The 23477-nt window shown below is 40.9% G+C and overlaps 1 protein-coding gene across 1 annotated transcript; it reads right to left on the bottom strand.

Annotated features, from left to right (window-relative positions):
• Window positions 1-409: 409 nt before the first annotated feature.
• On the bottom strand, window positions 410-18782 carry PLA2G15 (phospholipase A2 group XV). Its single transcript, XM_066194345.1, has 6 exons — window positions 18578-18782; window positions 11281-11437; window positions 9776-9894; window positions 8170-8268; window positions 7521-7745; window positions 410-4657 (listed from the first exon to the last, which is right to left on the bottom strand). The coding sequence occupies exons 1-6, from the start codon at window positions 18723-18725 to the stop codon at window positions 4146-4148; spliced, it is 1260 nt and encodes a 419-aa protein (XP_066050442.1). The 5' UTR covers window positions 18726-18782; the 3' UTR covers window positions 410-4145.
• Window positions 18783-23477: the final 4695 nt, after the last annotated feature.

Below are 23477 nucleotides of genomic sequence, written 5' to 3'. Positions count from 1 at the left end.
TACACAACTATAAAACTCATCATGCATGGGTTTGTGGATCCGTTTGGAAACCAACGATACAAAGGCAACTGCAGGCATTTAATTTAAAACACTTCATGACTGAGGAACTAATTTTAAAATAATTACCTGAGCAGAATTATAAGGCATCCTGAGGACTTTTTTTAAACATAAGAAAAGCAAGTAAGATGCAAGCAAAAAGAAACTGAATAGTTTCAATCCCCCACCTCCATAAATTCAAGAACAATTAACAGCCAACTCCAAATGTACCACAAGACAGTAGGCGCATTTGGGAGATTAGGCAAGAAGCAATTACAGTGAGAGACACCAAACATCTTTAGGGAAGAAAAACAGCAGCAAGTTTTCATTTCCTCTGAGAACTGAGACAGCACATTATTCACAACAGGAGACATTCTGTATTAGATCAACTTTATTATATTATCAAATCTGACAATAAAATATTCAAAATCTATTGAACACATTCATACACAAGAACATATAAAATGCCAGGCCTCAGAATATGTTCTGTACAAAATACTGATTAGTGTAGAGCAGCAAAGTCACTGCCAAACATTCCCTGAATTTAAGAGGGCCTTGAACACACTGTGCTCCAAGAACTACCTTAATACCAAACATTCCTTCCTTTGGTCTGCAAATCCTTTGCAATTATTGCTAGTTATTGAAGCTTTCTGTTTTTATACAGAATCACATAGTGACTCTGAACCTCTTCAGAAGTACTACAATGACAGCTGAAAGCTTCTTCAGCATCTTCTATACATGTTGTCAAAAATAAGAAACACATTTGGTCCTCAAGATTAGTTTTGGTTTCTGAAAATATCCTGGAAGAATAAAACTAAGTAAAAATCAGGGAAAGAGACACATAATGCTTTAGGTATAACAAAGATACATCAGTGAATTCAGACATTTCAGCTGTGCAGCGTGGCAAAGCACCTGAGTTAATCCTCTTATCAAAGTGCCACATTCTCCTTAAAGATTTTTTTCCAGACCTCTCTCCCCCACAGGATTTGAGACAGCTCAATGCCCGTGGCTGCAGCAGGTCTGTGACAGCAATGCTCAGGACTGTCCCTGCAGAGGAGCTGCTGCACAGAGCAGCCACTCCTCACAAGCAGAGTGCAGTGCTTCCATTTCAGCAACACTCTTCAATGAGAGCTGCATCCTAACATGCAAGAAACTGCAAATGAAAGGGTTGATGATCATTTGGTAGGGTGAAAAAAAAAAATAACACCCTCCCCCCACACACACAGTTTCTGGACATAAAACTACAGCCTGCAGATGCACCACATCCAATCAAAGAACACCAGAGGTGCTGTGTTTGCTCTCACACAGTACTCAGAACCCAGGTACACACATTTCTTTACAACAGTACAACGAGGCTTTATAGTGACAAACAACAGAACAAACAAAAGCCTTGAAAAACCTTCAGCTTCATTTTACCACATTAACTATCACAAGTTTAAGGAGACACTCTAGGGCTTGTCTACTAATGGAAAACTGGTTTAGAAATCTTCAGGTTAAAACATACAGCCAACTAATCCCAGAAACACAGTACTAGGTTGCCAAAATTAGAAAATAAAAAAGTTGTGCTTTTTTTCTTCTTTTAGGTCACAAAAAGTGTATTTTAAAAGTACTAAAGAAAAAAAGAGGAAAGAGAACAAGCATTTTTTGAATCACGTATTTTGGAACTTCGAATCACAAAAAACGCCTGCAGCTAAATTTTTGCTATGAGACTGAAAATGCTACTTATTAATGGGTAAGGATCCAAATGAATCTTACAAACATCCTCCAGATCAGGTTAAGAATTGTTTACCTACATTGTTTTCTCATTTTTCAGCCCTTGATGTCTATGTTGGTACCCTGCAATACAGCCTCCAGCTCCACTCAATCCAGTGCTTATTAACAGGCATTCTCCTTCAGCAAGAAATACAGATTGTGATTAGCTGTTTTCTGTAATTTATTCAAAAAGCCATTAATTCAAAAATTGAGTCAGACCTAGGAAGAGCTTTATCATCTTCGAGCAGTCTTGGAACACAAGCCTGAAGCTTATCCAGCTGACAAGCCCTGCATAAAATAGATCACTTGGCTAAAGCAATTTTTGGTGATTTTTTGAAGGGGTGTGGGGCTTTTTCCCCCCCCCCCCCTTTGTTGTTGTAGGGTTTACTTATTTTGGGGGCATTGGTTGTTTAGGTTGATTGGTTGCGGGTTTCTTTTTTGTTTTTTGTTTTTTTTTCATTTCAACAATTTCACATTACATAGGCTGTGGGCAACTCAGTCCTTACTCTGGAAAAGTCTAGGGAATATTGCTGCTGGACTGTAGGGTCCTGTGCAAGTGAGGACAAGATTAATGATCCATTTTAAAAATCAGGAAAAGTCCCTCCACACAAGCACTAGGAAAAAATGCAGAAGGGGAAATAAAGCTACATAAGGAAGTTTACCCTAGTAAGATATTTAGCTTATTGATGACCCTAGTTCAAATTGTTTTGAATTAACAAGAGGTTTCTGAATTAAAACTTAAGCCTTAAAACTACCTCCTGGTTCCATTCTACAATAGCAAGAGTTCAAGCCCATCAATTCAACACATCTTATTGATACGTCCAATGGCAGAAAACATTTTAGGCATGCTACCAAAATAGTTAAAACTCTGGCCTTTAGACAACTTCTGTTTCTTAAGTAATGAATCCCTCATAGTTTGATGAGTTTCTGAAACTCTTAAAATATTTTTCTTGGAGAACCTAGCATTTTGAAAGCATTCAAAGCTGTGTTTTCAGAAAACTTAAGTGCTGTCTAACTGGGTGACTGGTTTTAAAGCAAGCAAGAGAATTTTTGAGTGTAACTCTTTCTCCAACAGGACTTCTGTAATCATGGTGGTAAATGTGATGGCCTTTAGGCCAGCACTTCTGTGGAGGTCAGAGCTGAAATTACTATTTTAACATTGAGAAAAACAACACTGTAGGAATTTACAGAATTGCATGTTCAGCAATTTATAGAAACATTTAAAGAACCACGTGTCCCAACTTCTTGAAACAGCAAAAACGAAACTTGTAATCTACAGCAAATTACTTCTAGTCCTAAAGCAAAAAATTTCTTTTCAGTGGAATGCAATGTTGATCTAATCACTGCTTAGTCAGGTAACTGGATCACAGCCAAAGTATTTGACTGAGAACAAGGTTTATACTCCATACAACATTATGCTGGCTTCCATTCCCCACTCCATTTCAGAAGTTCACTTTTCTTTAAATACCGCCCACCATCCATTATCATTTCCACTTCAGGAGGTTGTTTTCCACCCAGAAATGCAATTCCATATCTTATAGATTGTTTACCAGTATTCAATTAGCTTTGATTTATGTGCTACTCCACACTGCTACAGTTATTACAAGCAGCAATCACAGTTTAGCTTCATTCCCTCATTGAGAAATAAAGCACAGGCTGAGAATTCCTCAGACCCCAGACTGTATGTGGTCAGGGAGTCTAGAAGTTGATGAGCAAACGATTTCTTCTTTCTAAAATAACCCAGCAGGGCACCCAATAAAGAAGCTTCAAGTAATTCACACATCTATCATCCCCCCCCCCAGGCTGTAATAAATAAAAGTCTGGATTACAACAATGGTAGCACAGTTCCAGGTAGACCTCTTTCCTATTTTACGTAGTAGATTTGCACATTTACAAACTAATCGACTGGGAACTGTGGATCAGGATGTGCAAGACCCTTTAAAAAGTTCACTGTGTTTGCAAACTGTTAATAACATTCCCTTGGGCATCCAAAATTGCCATCCTTCCTAGCCTTCCACTCCAAACCTGCAAAGACCACACAAAGAAACTCTGGGATCTATGACTCCATGTGGTATGTGCAAGGGGCTGTACAATCTCCAAACGGAAGTCTGTATGACCACTGGACACACCAGAGGCACCAAAATGCATATTTGACAAAATCTGCAGAAGGTGAAAATACCAGGAAGCATCATAAACACAAATCAGAGACAAACGATACTTTAGAACACGAAACAACTTGAACACAACCTTTTAAAAAAGCAAAATAAATAATTCAAATATCAAGGGATTAAAAGGCATTTCCCCATATTTAAGGGAAGGCATCACAGGTGAGGAAAATAACTATCAACACAAGGTTATCACAAATCAAAGAGCAGCTTTTTCACATAGGAGATAGTAGTATCATTGGACAGCATTTCAATGTGCTCGTTTCCTGAAAGCTCAAACATCACCACCTCCTGTTTTTGCTTGTCCACCCACTTTCTACATTGCAAGGCACTCTGTAAGTTCACTGTACCATCCCCATCGCTGTAGAAAATCTTGGGCTCTTTGTCAGGAAAGGTTTCGTAATGGAAAGAATCAGGGGTGTCCACGCCGGTGCCGTACAGGCAGTGGATGCGCACCCCGGGCGGGGTCATGCTGTACACCAGGTGCTCCGTGTTCTGCCTCATCAGCCAGCCATCCTCAAAGTTAATGTCCCTGTAGAACCTCCAGTAATCCTGGAGAGTGTAGTTAGCTGTGGGTGTGCTTACAAACACCTTGTCTGGAGGCCACGTGTAGTTGTAGGGCAGCATCCAACTCGTGGAAACTGCTGATCTCTGCTGGTCTCTGATCTTGAGGGAACTGATAACAGGGATTCTGTTGTTGTCACCTTAGGGGAAACAAGTGGAATTTCATTATCCAAAAAGCAAGACATCAATCTTAATCAGCAGCAATTACTAGCACTCATGGTGATAACAGGAATAGTAAGTTTGTTCCCCTGGCTTACAGTGACAATTTGAAAAGTTTTTCCTCATTTATGACTCTCTTGTAAATTAACTTCTGTAAACTGACTTTTAATAACTTCCAAAATTTAAATATGAGTTGATGAATGACTGAAACAAATGGCTTAAACTAACACATGACTAAGTGATAATTTATATGCACCTTTCTGCATATTTTAACAATTGTTCTTCCATCTTCATAAAATCAAAAGCTGCTTAATAATACAGTGATTACTAAAAAAAAAAAAAAAACACCCTGAGACAGAATGAAGTTTATATCCCTTGTTTGTTTTCATTATCACAGTGGCTGTCACACCTCAATTCTTTTGTCAGCTGAACTTTGAATTTTATTTTCCATTATTAGATCCAGGTGGTTACAGCATGTAGTGGTCCAGGTCAACCATGCCATAAAAACTGAAACGCTGCAACTGAAACCACTATTCCTGAAAAATATACTCTGGTGCTATTTCAATTCCATGGGGTGGCACTATTGCTTCAGCAAGAAGACACAAAGCACAGTAGTGCCATCTTAGGGAGGACTATACGGAGACATCGCTAGTCTGAAACAGATAAAGAAAACTCAAATGCACAGCAAGAATCACAAAGGGCCTGAAAAATGGGTCTCATGATCCCGTGTGGTGTAACCACTTCACTGTGCACCCTCACCACTAAGCTACTAAACATTTCATGGCAGTTTTCAAAGGCCCAAGTTCTGAACTGAACAATTAAAGGAATGTGTACAAGATTTATTTCCAGTAGAATAAACAAACACAGAACCTGACTATCCCAGTCTTCTCTTACAGAACTGTTACAAAGTGCTTCGCAAATCCTTTACTTTTCTCATAAGTGAGGAAGTACAGGATGGCCAACACCACATTTAAGTCATGAGACACATCAGTCACAACAAAACATATTAGGTGTAAGGAAGACACTGCTAACAGCTAACATTTCAACATGTTAGCAGTAGAAACAAACACTGTGAACTTTGTGTTCTTTGCCCACTGTAGTGGGATCCAGCAAAGCTCAAGTACAAGTAGCTGAAAGTACCACAGAAATCTCCAGAAAACAATTCCACCTGTGTACTGTTGATCACTTTGATAACACAGCTGTGGATTGGACATGAAGGTCCTGGCATCACATATATAAACAGGAATGGCAGCAGAAAGAATGCATTCATAGAGTGCCTTGTCTTTCCTGCTGAAATGCAGTATTTTTCTTTAAAGCAACAATTCTTCAGTATACTCACCCTGACAACTTTAGAAACTCTTAAATAGGCTAATGCAGTCCGTGGGCTGGTGGTGGTGGTTTACTAGGGATATTTGAGACAGAAACAGCCTAAAACTATAGATTCTGATACTGTGTTTGCCCAAGTAACTTTCCCACATGATTCTTAAACTTCCGCTCAAAAACATGGAAGTTTAATACAACAGATACACAGATTAAAATACGACTGACTACATTTTAGTAGAAATTTAGCTATTTATTATGCATTAATAGAACTAGCCACTTTGCTTGAGATGCATTATAAAGCACAGATAAGGTATGAAGCACAAAAGTTGGATTAAACAGAGATATGAGACTATGGAATTTTATATAATCATGTAATTTTATGAGGGTCACATTAACATTGTTCACTTCTTGCCACTTCTATAGCAAGCAAATATGTCAGACAAAGCCTGTGGGAAAATGGAAATCGATTTTTACAGTGGCATTTCAACAGTTTTAACAATGTGTAAATTGGATGTTTGTATTGAGTCAAGTTTTCTAATTAGTAATGGAGTAGTGCACGACTGTTCACAATCAAATGCCTTTGCTAAGCAAAGTATTCTTTGCTCTGTCCATGCATGGCTGGCTCTTGCTGTGTGTTTTGCATTTTGATGAAGTCCAATTTCTGATGTCAGCTTTGATTAGGAAGAAGATAGTGGATATCCAAAGCTAACAGGTCAGAGACAAGCTACAAAACCAAGCCAGAAACATCAAGAACTAAATGTCAAAGCACATGATGTAATTATGGTATCATGTGATGGGGTAAGTGAACATTTCCCATAGTCATTTTCAGTTACTTAGAGAAGTACATTATGCTGCTTTATTTTTTTTGTTGTTGTTGGATTTTTTTTTTTGGTTTTGGGGGGTTTTTGGGGTTTTTTTTTTTTGTGTTTTTTGGGTGTTTTGTTTTGTTGGGTTTTTTTTGGTTCTTTTGTTTTGTTTTTCAGTTTCTGGCATATCCAGTGTGCTAAACCCAAGACCTCAAAGATCCACTTTCCTAATCTGTAGAGTTATAACTTTCACCTGACATTTACACTGTGGACACCAGTTCCCCACCATCTCTGCAAATTTCCTTTAATGCTAACCTCAAGCAGGTTAATCAAAGGAAACTGCTGAACGCTCTGGGGTCCTTGGTAGCTTTGCCATACAGAACAGAGAGCAATCAGGCTGGTGACAGAAGGGACAGGAAGAGAAGGCATCAGGCCAAACATCCGACAACACAACAATCTGCTGAAAAGAGGTCAGGAGAGGTCAAGAAGGGAGAAAGCACATCCTGGTTACAGGATGTGAGAAATCTCAGTCCACCCCCACAAATATGAAACATAACAGTTGGGTTGCAAGGCTTGAAACATCAAGTTGTCATCACTTACCAAAAAAAGTATTTTTCCCTTCATGGTACCTTAAACTCTCATCCTGCAGTCTTGCAGTCTCATTAGTAAATGTGCACTACACACAAAACACAGGGCAAAGCCTCAAATTACCCACCTGAGGCCAGCACACGGAGAGTTTTAGCCACTCCTCCCCAGGGTGCCCCTAATGACACATAATCCTTGATGTACTTGTCCTTCCAATCCTGAGGCTGGCGGTTGAGGAAGTACAGCGTGTACATATTGCCCATACTGTGGGCAATCAGGACAACGGGGCTGCCATACTGCTCATACAGCGACTCGATCATCTTGCGAAGTGCCACAAAATAGTCTTCATTCTCATCTAAGACATACAGATTACACAGTGGTAGTTATTCACTGTGAATGCTGAGATTTTTTTTTAAAAAAATAACCCTTTAAATAACTGTGTTGAACTGTCTGTGAAATTAATAATGCAGACCTTAGAAATTCCAATATTAAGTGGGAGGGCTGGGGGTTTTGCGTGCACGTGCTTTGGTGAAATTGGTTTTGTTCTGTTGTTTTGTTCTGGTTTTAAGCAAGTTTTAAGTAGCAAGTTGTTTAAAGAAGAAAAAAATCCCAAAACCACAATGCTGAGCTTTCATTTGCACCCAGGAGTACCCAGGCCCCAAGAACTAAACTAAACTAAGTTTTCAGATACAATTGTGAAGGATGGGAGAAGAAATTCAATACATTATTTGCTGGCTACGAGAGTCAAAATTTTGTTAAAGTAACAGTATATTATTTACTTGGTGCCTTTCTCCAGTCATAAGGTGCTCCTCTTACATCTTCATCACGTTTGTAGCCCCAATCTACTAAACTCTGCACCAACATATAAAAGTAACTTCCTGTAAATATCAGATAAGAGAAACAGAAGAGTAACAAGGTTAGTGTGAGAAGCAGAAGTGCAGACACTACTGCAAAACAAAGTTCCAGAGACATTATCTCTGACACCACATGTACACATTAAACATCCAGTTTGCCTTTCACAATATAGAAAGCATATTGCATATCAAACAAAATGAGTTATGCTCACTATCCCCCAAAATTGAGAGAATATCACTATTAAAATTTCTTACTAGTTGGCAGACCTCTCAAAGATTTTGGCAGCCAAATGTTGTATACACAAAGTGGATAAATTTCACTCAGCAGAAAAAAGTTTACCCTTTGAACTGCAACATAATTTCTGAGGGGTTTTTGTCAGAGTCATAGCTTTTGCTGATTGCAAATTAACATCGGGTAGGGTATAACAGTTGGCCTGGACTTCACCAACATCTTGGAAACAAATGCTTACCATGTACCCCAGGGCAGAACTATGGAAACTGCCCCAAAACTATTTTTTTTTAAATCTCTGGGGTAGTGGACTAAGACTTAAGTAACTGAATATAAAGCTTTAATAGCAAAAAGGGAAACAGTTGCACACTGCATATTGAAAGATGTTACTTATTACAAGGTTTGACACATAGGATTAAAGTATTACTGGGACTAAATGTAACCAGTAACAGTGTCAGAACAGTCCACTGAACATCAGAGTCATATTTAAGTCTTGAGCAGAACCTCACTCATTAGTCTTGAATGTTTGTCATACAGTGCCTCAAGTGGGGAATTTAATCATAGCCCTGTTCTAGTTATAAGAGTGACCTAGTGCAGATCATCGAGCACGTCACTGCCCTGAAAGAACAGATCCATGTTATGCAGCATGTGAAGCTCCGTGCATTACTGACTATTCAACTGCTCCAGTCTTCAGCCACAGCAAACAGCAACTTACAAAACTCAGTGTTTTCTGAAACATGACTTCTACAAAAGCACCAAACAAAAACCCTGCTAACACATTAATGCAGAAATCTTTTGCAGCCCAAATGCAAATAATAATTATTCTGACACCAGCAAAATACAAGGAGCTACACATTGTGGTACCATATCTCCCAACCCAATTAACCCATTCCTAAGGCCAAAGAACATCTTACTCAGAACTCGTGCTTTTATTTCAGTTTTGCTTGTCAAGCTTCTGTCAAAGAATTTTCAGAAAGCATCTGTCCTCAATATGCCTACTCAGATTTCATCCACCAAACTCAGATTTGACACAACCCTAAATAACATGGAATCTTCTTGTCTCAACCTATCAGGCCACAAAACAAAAAACAAATAAAAAAGAAAAAAAAACAAAAAAAAAAAACAAAAAAAAAACCACAAAAAAACCCCCAACAACAACAATACAATGCAATGCAAACTCTTAAAAGCCAAGTGAGCTCACAGAATTGTAATTTGAAATCATATTTCAGAAGCTTGTTGCATAAAGACAAACTATAAAAACCCTCCAAGTGGCAAAGCGCTCCAGACACAGCTTGTACATACCAACACTCCTTTTACTTGGGTCAAGAAATTCCAAGGCAAAGGTTTGCCCAAATCCTGGGACTCTGATATCCACTCCATCTGGTGGTTCTGTAACCTTACTTGTTCGATTATATACCAGCCTGGGGAAGGAAAACAAAGAAAAAAGCCATGAAACATGTTTTATTGCCACATGACAACCCTCAACTACGCTGGGCATTACATTCTGAGTGCAGTACAAGAACTTTTAAGTGCTGTTACTCAGAAGGAGGAAAAACCCAACCCAGGCAGACATGATCGGAGTACTCTCATGGCTAAGAGCTTATACAATGCAAACAATTACTTTAATTACTTCAATGCTTTATGTGCAGAATCTAAGACATTTTGTCTCCGTAAAACTGAGTAGATGGAAATGTGACTGAACTTCATCTTTAAAATATAAGCTACTTTTTATAGTTCTACACCATTTGACTTTGCGTCAAGCACTAAAATGGAAAAAATTTATAAAGAGCATAAGAATGTGGCAGTAGGACATAAAATACCTATCAAATCAGATATCAAAAATATTAACCTACCTAATAATAATTAAGTTCTATTTAACTAGAAACACCCATACCAGCATAAAGGAATACTTTATTTCATGATTAATAACAACTGGCACCTCAGGAAACATATTGAAGCATTGAGTGTTATGTAGATACTTTTCAAATCAACCTAGGATGTGAAGAATCTGGAACATTGAGTCAGAAGTTTATTTCTTTAACCCCTATTATTATAGTTGGGGGTTGGCTTGTTTTTTAGTACCATATCAATACAATTGCTATTTCGGAATGCAAGTTTTTGCCCCTAGATGGAGTCTAAGAATCTAAACTGATGCACAAATCTCTTAACAAGAGTCTCTCTAATCCATATGGCACAGGGCAAGACAAAGCAGACTGCTTTACAACAGCTCACTACATTCATAAAAGAGCAACATGCCAACACAATAGTTTTTAATTGCACCAGCTAATTATTTCTTGTTTTCATACATACATCCATAACTTTTTTACAGGAATACTAATAAAGCAGATTGAATTATTAAATAGTGTGAAAGCTTTAAATTAAGCAATTTTTAAAACCAAACTATTTTGGGTGGAACTTCCCATACCTGGGCATCAGTTTCTGCCCATTTCCTCTTGTCCCATTGCTTGGCAAAAAAAAAAAAAAAAAAAAAAAAAAAAAAAAGGCAGAAAACCTCCTTCTTGAGATAAGGCCATAGTGGTGTCTAACAAGTGCTCAAACCTACATTGAGTCACTGGTAGAAGAGGAAGTGGAAGAAACTAAGAGAGCCTCTGCTCCTCACCAGCAATTACAGCTACCTCAGATGCAACAGAGCCACATCTTCAGACCCACCCTGTTAGCCTACCCAGCAGAATTCCAAGTCATTTCTCTCACTGGTCTTGAATCAGACAAGGAAGTTAAAGGCAGCCATTCTGCCTGTCAGCCTAAGGAAAGGATGTAACTGCAAAGAGCAACATTTCTGATCTTACCTGATATTATCAATCCAGCAGTCAATGATGACAGGCAGAAGCAATTCTAGATTCAGCCAGAGTGTAAAATAACTGTCAGTCTTCTTAGAGCAGAGATAGTGCACCACTGATGGCTTATCTAACTTTGCTTCCAACTGATTACCTAAGTCCCCCGGAACTGGAAAGTATAAAAAGGTGAGATAGATACAAAAAGGAGACAGTTAATTAAAGCATGTAACATTTTCTATTGGAGTATACACAGCTAAATACTGCAGCCTGTATATGCATTATCACTGCATCCAGAGACACCATCAGGTTTTGTAACTGGAGAAAAAATACTACTATGAGAAGAAGGTACTACACAGACATTTTCCACTGAAAATATTTATCTATTTTCAAAGCTCATAAGCTAAGAAACCAAAATGTAGAATGATTCTGGATTAACAGCTCCTAACTTCAAAGAGCAAACTATACAGGAGCATGCAAGGCCGTGAGTAAGAAAAAAGAGATTGTCTAGGACATTAACAAACTTATCCGTGCTTTCAAGTACAAACTGAATCTTTCTAAAAGAACTTTTTTTCCAGAGCATCACAACTGCACATGCAAGTCTTTGTTCTCTTTAAACATTGCCTGCAATCAATTTGACATTAGAAATGTAAAAAGTAAAAGATCCATTTATATTATTGATCTTCCATTCTTCACATAAGACCAGACTTTTACAACACAAGACAGTTGGCTAACAATGTAAAAATGCAATTTCATATCTTTTACATTCAGGTTTTGGCAACAACAGTTTTACTATTTTTTCCTTTGTAAAGGAAAGACTTGGAGGAAAGAGTCTTGGGTATTTGCATCTTTTTTAAATACAGGTCTACCCATACATTTGTTCCCCCCTATCCCCCAGTAAACTATGTAATCAAAACAGTTCAAGTTCTATAATACACAGATACTTAGCAATGGTTTAAGGAAAGAGATAATATCTTTTAGCAGAATGCCTAATTTAACTGGAAAACCAGATGTGCTTTTAGAAAAAAAACTTATTACAGAACTGAAAAAGGCCAAAACTTCATAACCACACTCTTACAACCTCCAACCACTGCACGTTATGTCCAACCACAAGATGTACCTCAGGATTTCTTTATTAACTACTTCTACTTTCTCATTAGGTTTTTAGGGGCTTTATTTTTTGTCACCTTAAGTGAAATGTTAAAAGGCCCAGTAGCTGATCATGGTTTATTTTAGGTCATATTTCAAGGACTCTGATATACTGGAAAGCATAGTAAGGGAGATTACAGCATTGCATCACACCCCAGAAAGAGTTTACCGAAGTTCAGTCTTGTAACCTCACAAAATCCTTCTTAGTAATTGCTTAGAAAACTGAGGCAACAACTTGTTCCAGTCTCGTGCCTCTGCTGTATCAGTGCTTTTAATTGGAAAAGGAACAGAACGTAATTCTATTTATATCAATCTTTCATGACTGGCCAGTTTCAGCGGCAGACCTGCCAAGGACAGAACGGGTTGATTTTGTCTTCAGTTTCAACGCAAAACAAAGAGGAGTGACATCTTGTTCTAGCCTGGAATCTCACTTCCTCAGGTAAAAATAAAGTTCTTCCAGCAAAGATACCCTTTCAAAGACTTAGACAAACATCTGGGGAATTAGAGTTTGGAGAACTTGCTGAGGTTTCCTAACTGCACTCAATCAATCGCAAGCACTCCTGTTCAGAGTAGGGAAAACTCACAGCCAAAGAAGTTTCAGATTATAATCAAGATACACCTATCAACAATAGAACTGAAAGCAGGAAACTGCACAAAGTTTCACTTGGGCTTAATGGAACGATTTTAGATTAAATGCAACTTTCATTTAGTTAAGATATTCTATCTTCAAGCTTCTGGAGGATAGAGGCTGTGCTCCTTTTCCAATTCAGGACGCAAGATGAGAAACATGACCTACTGATTTTTACCCAAGGGTTGATAAAGAAGATGAAAAGTGGCATTTTTTTCAATTCTAAACAAAAGATAAGGGACAAGTTCTACCTGTGCAAAGATAAAAACTGCAGTTAAAAAAAATTCTCATGTAGAAGTGTGATGCCTGTTTGTTTGTAAAGCAGGGATTAACAAAAACGTTTTTGTCATGTTTACATCTCCATATGAACACTGAAGCTGCTAATCACTATCATTCACACCTTGGAGCTTTTTTATTTTCTAAAGTATACTCTGCAAGCTGAAGATGGCTCATGATGAACCTATAGGAAACAAAATACAAATTTTGGTTTTGAGATTATGGAAAAAAACATGCAAGTTTTTCAGTCCTCAACCCACCCAGTTTAACACTGTTAATGATTTACATTTTGGCTGGAGAACTACTTAAATGGTTTTTTTATAAGTAACAGGTTAAAAAATATCACACTGAAGATTAATTCTGTAGGTTAAGGACATAGTTTCCAAATTTTCTATGGTGGAATTTGAAAACAGTAGAAAAACACGTTTTCCCTTGTTTTCAGACCATCCAGAGGATGTAGCTGCAGGCAGAGTAATCTGCATGTAATTTTTCTCCTCACCCTCTCAACTACCAATATCTGCCGTTTCTGAGCCTTTTTGCTAGAAATATTAAAGAGAGTTCTTAACTTTTTAAAGCCTGCGGACTGACCCCAAAATAACTTGTTTGTGAAGTTCTGCAAAATACATCAGCACCAGTTAAGACTGGATGTCCAAGACAAGATCTTTGGCAGTACCCTGCTTCCCTAATTTGCAGCTGGGTAATTCCTCTATTGATTTCAGAACTGCAACATTTGGAAAAATTAGATTTCTTATTCAGCAGAAAAAAAAGTGTTTCCATAAGATTTTGTGTTCTAGTTCTAGCACATCCTCGTTTTTCACAAAGATGCTAATCCCAACAAAACTTAATCTAATACCTCAAGAAGCCAAATTCACTTCCAGTATTTATGGTACCCTTGGCTAATCTTTTGGTCTCATGTGCCCTGACAAAACTAGTAGATTTCCCTCTAGTTTTTCTATGATTAAACTGTATGGAAAAGCACATTTAGAAATATCATCGGAGTTTAAGAGAGATAACCGACTGTGAATTGCAGCAATTAACTTTAGGATACATTCCTACTCCTGCCTATCACTATTCTTAAGCCTTAATGACAGATTCACAGCTCCCATCAAGAGACATTAATAAGCAAATTGCACCCTAAAATTGACTTTCCTTAAGACTGCTCAGATAACAAAGAAAAAAGATCATTCAACAAATGTCCAAATATGAGGATCCTAAGAAAAAAAAAAAAAAAAGTAAAAAGGTACCTATTGAATAACAGGGTGGGGAGCCAGGATATTTTTTATGTGGGGAAAAAGGAAAAAAAAAAGAAAGGGCCAGCAGTTGGTACTTTTTTACTATTTTTATCTGACATGCAAATGCCTTTGGATATTTATCAACTATCATAACTTTTTAACGAGTATTATTTCTCCAATAACTGTCATCTTCTTGGTTCTATAAATTAATCATTCCTTCAAAATGAACCAACTTTCCAGGAAAATTAATTTTAAACTCTGACTGCAGGTCTCTGAGAAGAATGCCTTGAAGTAACTCATAGACTCCACAGCCTGCCACAGAAAAGGCCTTGTTTAAAATTAGGAACAAGAAAGCAAACAACGTCTCACATGATACTTCCAGATACCTTGGATCACATGAGGCATAAACATTTAAATCACTCCTGACATCTAGCCAGCTGACCATACAAACACACAGAGCTCAATTAGCAGTCAGCAGGAATTCACAGGCAAAGCTCTTTTGCATGTAAATCAATTATTAACAAACTTCATTTAGGTGTCTCTCTAGAAAACTTTAGCCAAGTACCTAACAAATTGTTTGCAGAAGGTATCAGAACATTGATATAGTTATTGTGTTGAGTCAGCTTTAAAAGGTAAAGAGTTCAGTGCATCTGACACTGATCTTATAAAGATGGGTTATCAGCTCCAAAAATGTCTAAGACACAACATAGTATGCAGTGATTATTGATGGACTATATGAGAGAATGAAGGAGCAATAACAGCCACAAAAACTACTTGACACGAGCATTAAAGACAAGCCTGTTGAACATCACCAAACTGATAAGTCTAAAAAATTATAGTTCACCTAAATATAAAGCAGATATGCAGAATTGCACAGAACATATGTAATATACATTTTTAGTAGATATTTCAGTAGAACAGAAGCATTCAGTGGGTTATTTTGGTCCTTAAAATTTTTTCTGTATTATTATAGCATCCTGGCTAAATGGAAAACTTTTTAAAAGGCATAAAAGCAAGTGAGCATCATAATAAGTCTTCTTTTCCCTCAAAACACTTGAGAAAGGAAAACTGAGACAATCACCTTAGGTTTTAATGAGCATTGTGCCTAATATCAGGCCTTCAAGCAGGCTGTGCAAGTAAGGTTTTGAGTTCCACCTGTTTCTTCTTCTCTGATATCACTATTATATTAATACACTTCAATGCTTTTTTATTTAATCTCAGAGAAAAAAACTGAGCAATTGCACTGCAGGATTTTGCTCTCAGTTGCTACCCATGGCAATTTGGTCCCTGATGTTGCTCCCTGGGTATGAACGAACATGAACTCCAGGCTCCTGCCACTAAGGCACCTCGAGGATGCACAGACCAGGTTAAAAAACAACCTAAGCCAAGTGGTGTGGCACCACTCTTCTTTGTGCCAGTTCCTCCATTAAAGTAATTCAACTACAAAATTAATCACTTCTTCCTCACCGGCTCATTTCCTCATGTTTTAGCAAGACAAAGGACTCCACAAAGTGGCCAACCAACAGGTACAAGGAAAGCTGGGTGAGCAATAATGAGCTGCTAGACTGGCACAGCTGTTCCACAGAAACACCTTTCACCTGAGCCAGCCGAGGGCTCTCCAAATCTGAGAGCTGTTGTCATCACAGAGCTAGGGCCAAGAGTGACACGGCTGTATTCATGCAGCTCAGCTGTTTTCAGATGTGAGATTCCTCGAAGCAGCAGTTTGGTCAGTACCTGAGCAGCAGAACAAAAGTTACCCATATATGAGCAACACTCCATATTTTGCAAGATTCTGCTCTAGTTCCCCTGTTACTTGGGTAAGCACAGATTGCAACTGCAAAGTGGGGTCATTACACAAAAAGTTTGAGAGCAAGCTACACTGGGTCTTGTGACCATCCCTGGCCCAAAACATTTCTGAAGTGATCACTAGGTTGACAACATTCCTTTAAACAGCATTTCTTCTTTCTTTATTCCTTAAGTTCAGGTGGCCAACTTGCCACACACAGAGCACGACCAAAACTTAATCCCCCTTTCTACTAAGGTGTGTTAACCTCCAAACAGATCAAGAGTGAGTGTTTTGATCACGAGAATCTGTTTACTATAAGATAAAAAAATTATTTAAAAAACTGAAATTATATGAGAAATTAGGAGTCTAGATGCCAGTCTGATAAATCAGGAGAATCAACTCTGTATTCTCACCTGGCATGGGCTCCAAATTCATCTCAAGCTTGTAAAATGCAGCCTTACACGTCTCAATCTTTTTCCTTTGTGTATTCAGGTGATGTGGGGTTTTCTCCCTTTCCCCCAAACACCTGTGTTAAGCCAGCACTTAGAATGCTTCCCTAAATGATTCTCCTAAGCCATTCCATCATCCTTATCACAGTAATTCCTAAAAAGCATATTTTAACATGTCACACATGCAACAAGGATGAGGACTGGGCAGCAAAAAATCCAGCAAATTTTAAAACACAGACTGACTAGAACATTAAGAGAAGCAAGTTCTGCAGCATTTGATGAAAATTCCCTGTAACAGCAAGAAAGTCTGTTGTAAAGCACTCTGGATGAATGTGTGCTCAGTATTTACCAGAATGTCTCTTAAGGAAATGTAGGTCAGCCACAGTTCTTAAAACCATCCTTAGGGAACACATATACTCACAGTAGATCCATCAGTAGTAAATCTACATTTCTACCATCAGTAACCCTTTCTCCAAAGGGTTACTGATGGTAGAATCGTTTTTAAATCTTTGATTCCTTTCCAGATAGCATTCAAAATCGGATCAGCAACTAAAACATCGCTGTCATCAAGAAGCTTGCACTGGAGCAAGTGCCAAGGCCTATTGCTACATCCCAGCACTACAGAGCGGAAGGATGGCATAAAAGATTGTTTCTAGCCTCCCCAGACAGAATTCAAAGAATTTTTCCTGTTTCAACTCCTGCTTCTTAAGACATTCTTCTGCAGTTTCTACCTCCAAATCCACACAGCCTGTCAGTCAGTTCTGCAGCCTTTTAAGAACTGTGGATTTGTACACACTGTTCCCTGAGAAAACAAGAACATTTTTTTAAATGCTGTGTTAGAGTCCGTCCTTCTAAATCAGAAGTTTGTAACAATAGTAACAAAGTCACCATCAGAACCTAAATTATTACCAAGAAATAGAACTTAAACTGAACAACATGCCACTGATAATCCATATTTTCCCATCTTCTAAGTTTTTCTTCCACTGCGACCATCAAGGTTAATCAATAACAAGAACATGCAGCATGCTGAATATATTCACAGGACTGAGTACTGACATTACTGCCACCAAATGCACTTGCTGTCTTGGGATGCTTAAGAATTACAGTTTCAGTAGACAAGTTGTTGAAACATTTAAAATTTATTTATGTCTTCTTATCAATGGATACAAAAAACAACTAACAAATATTACTTATTAACTGTTATATGAATATTACCAGCATATTCATTACAAACTTATTTTGTGTTAACAGGTGAAACCACAGGCCAGTAATAAATACTCGTTTCCCACATTATATGATGAAATAGGCCTTTTTAAAATTTTTTGTAATTTAACTGCTGGACTCTCTCCTCTTTCCACATCTCTTTCCAAGCTCTTTCAGAAAGGTTCATAGAGAGGAAAGACTTAAGCAGGGATGCTCTGGTGTTACTTAATGAGTTCGAAGCGTATTAAAGCGAGCCTTGTCCGTCCCCCGCCCGCTGCCAGGCCAAGGCAGCCCCGGCCTGACCTCCCGCCGCCGGGCCGGGCCGGGCCGGGCCGTGCCGAGCTGCCGGCGCCGGAGCAGCTGCGGAGCCGCCGCTCGGTGCGGGCTCTGCGCCCCGCGGTGCCCGCGGAGCCCGGGCACTGCCGGCGGCGGGCGGGGCGCGCTCCCCGCGGCCGCACCGAGCCCGCAGCGCCCCGGGCCCCCCGCGCCGCCCCGCCGGGGGTGCGTAACGGGGCCGGCGGGCTCAGCCCGGGGCCGACGGGCTCAGCCCGGCCCCGCAGCGCCCGCCCCGCCGCCCTCCGGCTCTTACCCAGCACCACGGGCGGCCCCGCGGGCCGGCGGCGCGGCGCGCTCCCGTCGCCGGGACACAGCAGCAGCAGGAGGAGGAGGAGGCGGCGGCTGAGGAAGGAGCTCCGCGCAAAGCGCGGGAGGAGCCTGGCGCTGGCCGGCAGGAACATCGCCCCTGCGCATAACCCCGGGGCCGGGAGCCGCCACCGCTGCGCCGGGGCTGCCGCGGCCCGGCCGGAGTGCGGCCCCGCCGCCCGGCACGGCCAGAAAAGGGCCCGCCCGCCCCGCCGGGCCCGCCCCCGCCGCGTCACCGCCGAGCGCGGAGGGCCCGAGCGGCCGCCGCTCGGCCCCGGCCGTGGGAGCTCGTTCCCCGCCGAAAGCCCTGTCAGCGTGTCCGGCTGTGGGGGCTCGGTCCCCGCCGAAAGCCCTGTCAGCGTGTCCGGCTGTGGGAGCTCGGTCCCCGCCGAAAGCCCTGTCAGTGTGTCCGGCTGTGGGAGCTCGTTCCCCGCCGAAAGCCCTGTCACTGTGTCCGGCTGTGGGAGCTGGATCCCCGCCGAAAGCCCTGTCAGTGTGTCCGGCTGTGGGAGCTGGATCCCCGCCGAAAGCCCTGTCAGTGTGTCCGGCCGTGGGAGCTCGGTCCCCGCCGAAAGCCCTGTCAGTGTGTCCGGCTGTGGGAGCTCGATCCCCGCCGAAAGCCCTGTCAGTGTGTCCGGCTGTGGGAGCTCGGTCCCCGCCGAAAGCCCTGTCACTGTGTCCGGCTGTGGGAGCTCGGTCCCCGCCGAAAGCCCTGTCAGTGTGTCCGGATGTAGGAGCTGGATCCCCGCCGAAAGCCCTGTCCGTGTGTCCCCTCTGTGGGAACCCGATCCCCGCCGAAAGCCCTGTCACTGTGTCCGGATGTAGGAGCTGGATCCCCGCCGAAAGCCCTGTCACTGTGTCCGGCTGTGGGAGCTCGGCCCCGCCGAAAGCCCTGTCAGTGTGTCCGGCTGTGGGAGCTCGGTCCCCGCCGAAAGCCCTGTCAGTGTGTCCGGCTGTGGGAGCTGGATCCCCGCCGAAAGCCCTGTCAGTGTGTCCGGCTGTGGGAGCTCGGTCCCCGCCGAAAGCCCTGTCAGTGTGTCCGGCCGTGGGAGCTCGGTCCCCGCCGAAAGCCCTGTCCGTGTGTCCGGCTGTGGGAGCTCGGTCCCCGCCGAAAGCCCTGTCCGTGTGGCGGCCTCGGCCGCAGGCACAGGCAGATGCCCCGGACAGGTCGGGGACAGCTGCCCCCAGTTCTGCTGCGGCCGGCAGAACGCTCTGAGGAGAGAGACGTGCTGAGGGAGGAGTACGTTTGTCTCACATTATTACATCTACTTTTGTGTGATGGTGATAAATTCTAACAGTGAAGTAATGGGTGTTTGCCGCAAAACACGTCTAAAAATAACCAGCGCGTAAGAGGCGTGGTCAGAATGATTGAAGGGAAAGCCACAGTGCTTGGAAGAGCTGGGAATTTCAGTGTCACACGGTCAAAGGACTGGGCATCTGATGGAGAAGCTCATGGGAATACCGGCACTTCAGGCAACACCCGACTAACGCGAGAGCTAATTGGTACAGAGGATCCCTGAGATCAGGCGTTTGGCAATACTGAGAGGAAAAAAAATCATTAGACCTTTATACATGTAACAAGAACAGGCAGACCTGTAATTACAGTAATTTGCAACCAGAAGGGTTATAAGCCTTTGTGCTTCAGCAATACCGGTTAGCAGGGGCTACGTGCTCTGTTTGGTGTACAGGTCATTTGGTGGGTGTCTGCCTGTGGAGAGGAACAAGGAAGGGTATCCACAGAAGCAGAAATTAGAGAAGAAAATGGTACTTGGAGCCCGTGTAATCACAGCTCATGATCAGTAATGACTGTACTAATTGTCTGGACAAGGTCTCCTTGATTCAGTCATATATCTACTCCTGGTGTGGAAACACTTTCTGAGCCAGATGTTAGCAATTTATGCTCAGGGTAAAGCTATTTCCGATAAAGTCATTTTGGAGCAGGAGCAATGCACTGTCTGCTTCACAACTTCCTATATCCCCCAGTGGATCTACTAATTTTCAGAAATATTCCTACCTTGAATCGTTTATACATGAGCATGAACAATATCACAAGTGAAGATGTGAGTGTAAGAAAAGTAGAACTTCTGGCCTCACTGAATTCAGTATTCAATAACTTCTGCAATTCCTGAAGAGAGACATGCCAGAGATCTGTGTGTGAGGGCAGAATCTGGTAAATCAGATAAACAGCCTACTGACAGGAGTTTAGAATAACTATGTTGTCTTGGCATTGACATGGAAGGGGAAGGATACATCTTGCTTCTTAAATAAGAAAAGAAAAAGCAACAAATCATTCAAGGAAGGTAAGGCTAAGTCTAAATCTAGGTCTGCCTTTTTCTATGCAGCAGCCACACCTTTTATGTTTATATCCAACAAATCCAAAGACAGGTGCTTAGTCACCCTGCAAGTGTTGACATGAAATGACCTCCTACTAAAACAATCTACAGGGTGTGTGAGTATGACTGACTAAAACTGATTGCAACAGGGAACCCAGTGTACGAATTAGAAGTTACAAAATGCAGTGGAAGATCTTTCAGGAGGGTAAAACACTATTTAAAAGAATGACTGTGTCTGAAATCAGTTTTCTCTCACACTCAAAAGCCCCAAAATGCACATGTCCAAATAGCCTGGCTGGGATCACTTGTGCTGTGACACAAGGTTCGAGGAATGACACCTGTCAAAGTCCTCTACATCTTGTGAGTTCCCTTGGGTGGCAACAAAGCATCATCTTGGGACAGATTTTCTGTGCCTGGCTGTAGGCCCTTAAAAGCACGGGCCTTTTGGGCTCCATGTACACTTTGCATTTGTCAGCAATTACAAGTGTTCCCAGTGATTATCACAATGTATCACTTCTCTAACCATTCCCTCATTGATTCTACTCAAGATGTCTTCAGACCAAACTTAATATTTCCTTTACAAATCTCTGTGCTGTTTTGACAGCTGGGAATGTCTTCACATTTCACTAAAATACTCTCCATCTAATTCTGTCCCAGGAAAACCCTTCTAAGCACTTAATAGCTATTCCTGCAAGCCCAGGCTCTTTGGATAACAGTCTTTCAGCTGATTAATCAGGAAGCGTTTGTTAGTTCTTTCTTTTATTGTCTCCTTTTGTGAGATCAGAACCATTTACATTTAAACACAAAGTGCATTAAGCTCTTTGCCTTTGTAAGGTTTAAATATGCACAGCAAATTTCTGTTTTCACACTGAATGCCTGGTCCTATTGTCACTCACACCAACAAACCCAGGAACCTGGACACACGGCATTGCTTTCCAGCTGATGATACCCTGCTATTATTTGAGTCAGTGTAACTATTTCCAAGGGTTGCTTTGTTAGAAGAGCAAATCAGCTCTTTCTCCACAGAGAATGACTTGACAACAGGGTATTTGTAGATTAACAGCTGTTCAGGAACATGACCGTGTGTAGCCACACAGAAATCTACCAACTACACATTGGAACTGCCAGTAAAATGCCAGCCAGCTCATTATTTTGAGAAATACATTCTATATACTGCTTCCTTCACATGTTTTGTGTCCAAAGTTGGCTAGAAACGGAAAATGAAGTTGTTATAGTTAAACTGCTGTTAAAAGGAGGACTGCATCCTTTTCACTTATGTATGAAGTGAAAAAAAAAATAATTTTCCATACTTCAGAGGCCAAGTTTTTTTTTTTCCACATGCTGCACAGTCCATCTTCTAAGAAAATATTCTTTACTTCTTCCAAAAACCTCATACCATAGGAATAAATATATTAAACGCCAGAAACTACAGTGTCAGTAGCACTGTCTTTGTTTAAGACACTTTGGGGGCTTGCACTGGCAACTTGACAAAGACTGTGAATTGGATATGAGTTTGCACACTGGTTATTTAAAAGAAATAATCCTTTCCAGAAATCTACCCTTTGCTTAAATGTCTTTTGTTTGATTGAACTGAATTCTCTGTTTGCCTCTGATCCTTGCCAATTAAGTGGTTTGTATTGGCTCAAATACCCTCAAACATGAGTGTTGAGTTACACACGAGTGGAAGACAGCCAGTTTCAAAGCAAGATGTGAAGACAACCAAAATTGTTGTGACAAATCTACTCTGTCCTTGCACCTCAATGCAGTAGCACAGTCCCAGGACACGACCTGACATGCATTTCAATCGGGGCTGCAAAGACACTTCTTCCTTTCACTTCTCCCTGCTTCCTCAGCTCTTCACATCCACTTCCATATTGCTCCCCGTGGTGCTGCTCAGTAGCATTAGGACAGTAAACAAAACCTGTGATCTTCATTGTCTTTCAGGCTAAATTTGGTTACAGTGTCAAACAGAAACTGGATAAAAGGGAAGAGAGCAATTGGGTAGCGGGAGTACTGAAATGCAGGTTTACATAACCATCAACCCACAAACTCAGAGCCAAGGTAGGATAACCACAATTAACAGATTAACAATCACTATCATCTCTCCTATCTTCAAACCTTTAATCCATATAATAGAGATCATGTTACTCCTTTGGCTCATGTTTTGCTAAAGCAAATCAATTTGTCCTTGTAAACCATCCATGTAATAGAGATTCATAGTAAATTGTGAGGATTTAATTACTAACACTCAGATTTTCAGAATTCCTGCTCAAAGAGAATTTTGTTAGAATCTGGGAGTGATACATTTTTAGCAAGAATGCTCGGACTTAACTAGTGGGACTTTTACTCAAGATTTACTCTGTTGGTATTCTGAGTTGGACCACTGAAGAATTTTGAAATTGGAGCTAGGCAATATATGGAATAAAAAAAAAGAAACTAAAAATAAAAAGTGGCATGGGAAGATGAAATGGGGAGATACAATTTTGTGTAGGAAGAATATATGAGGAAAATATA

The sequence above is a fragment of the Chamaea fasciata genome, unplaced genomic scaffold, assembly GCF_029207755.1.
Source record: "Chamaea fasciata isolate MVZ Bird 193981 ecotype frontalis unplaced genomic scaffold, bChaFas1.0.hap1 SCAF_12, whole genome shotgun sequence".
NCBI classification, from domain to species: domain Eukaryota; kingdom Metazoa; phylum Chordata; class Aves; order Passeriformes; family Sylviidae; genus Chamaea; species Chamaea fasciata.
Note: the sequence above shows the minus strand (reverse complement) of the source record. Positions and strands in the feature narration are given on the sequence as shown.

Bases quoted from the DNA above. Each gene is read 5' to 3' on its own strand.
- PLA2G15 (XM_066194345.1), bottom strand. From the start codon at position 18,725: ATGTTCCTGCCGGCCAGCGCCAGGCTCCTCCCGCGCTTTGCGCGGAGC. The intron at 9,895-11,280 runs GTAAGATCAGAA...TTCCTTCCCCAG, and splicing joins TGCTGGATTGATAATATCAG to GCTGGTATATAATCGAACAA. The intron at 8,269-9,775 runs GTATGTACAAGC...TGATATTTACAG, and splicing joins CCCAAGTAAAAGGAGTGTTG to GAAGTTACTTTTATATGTTG.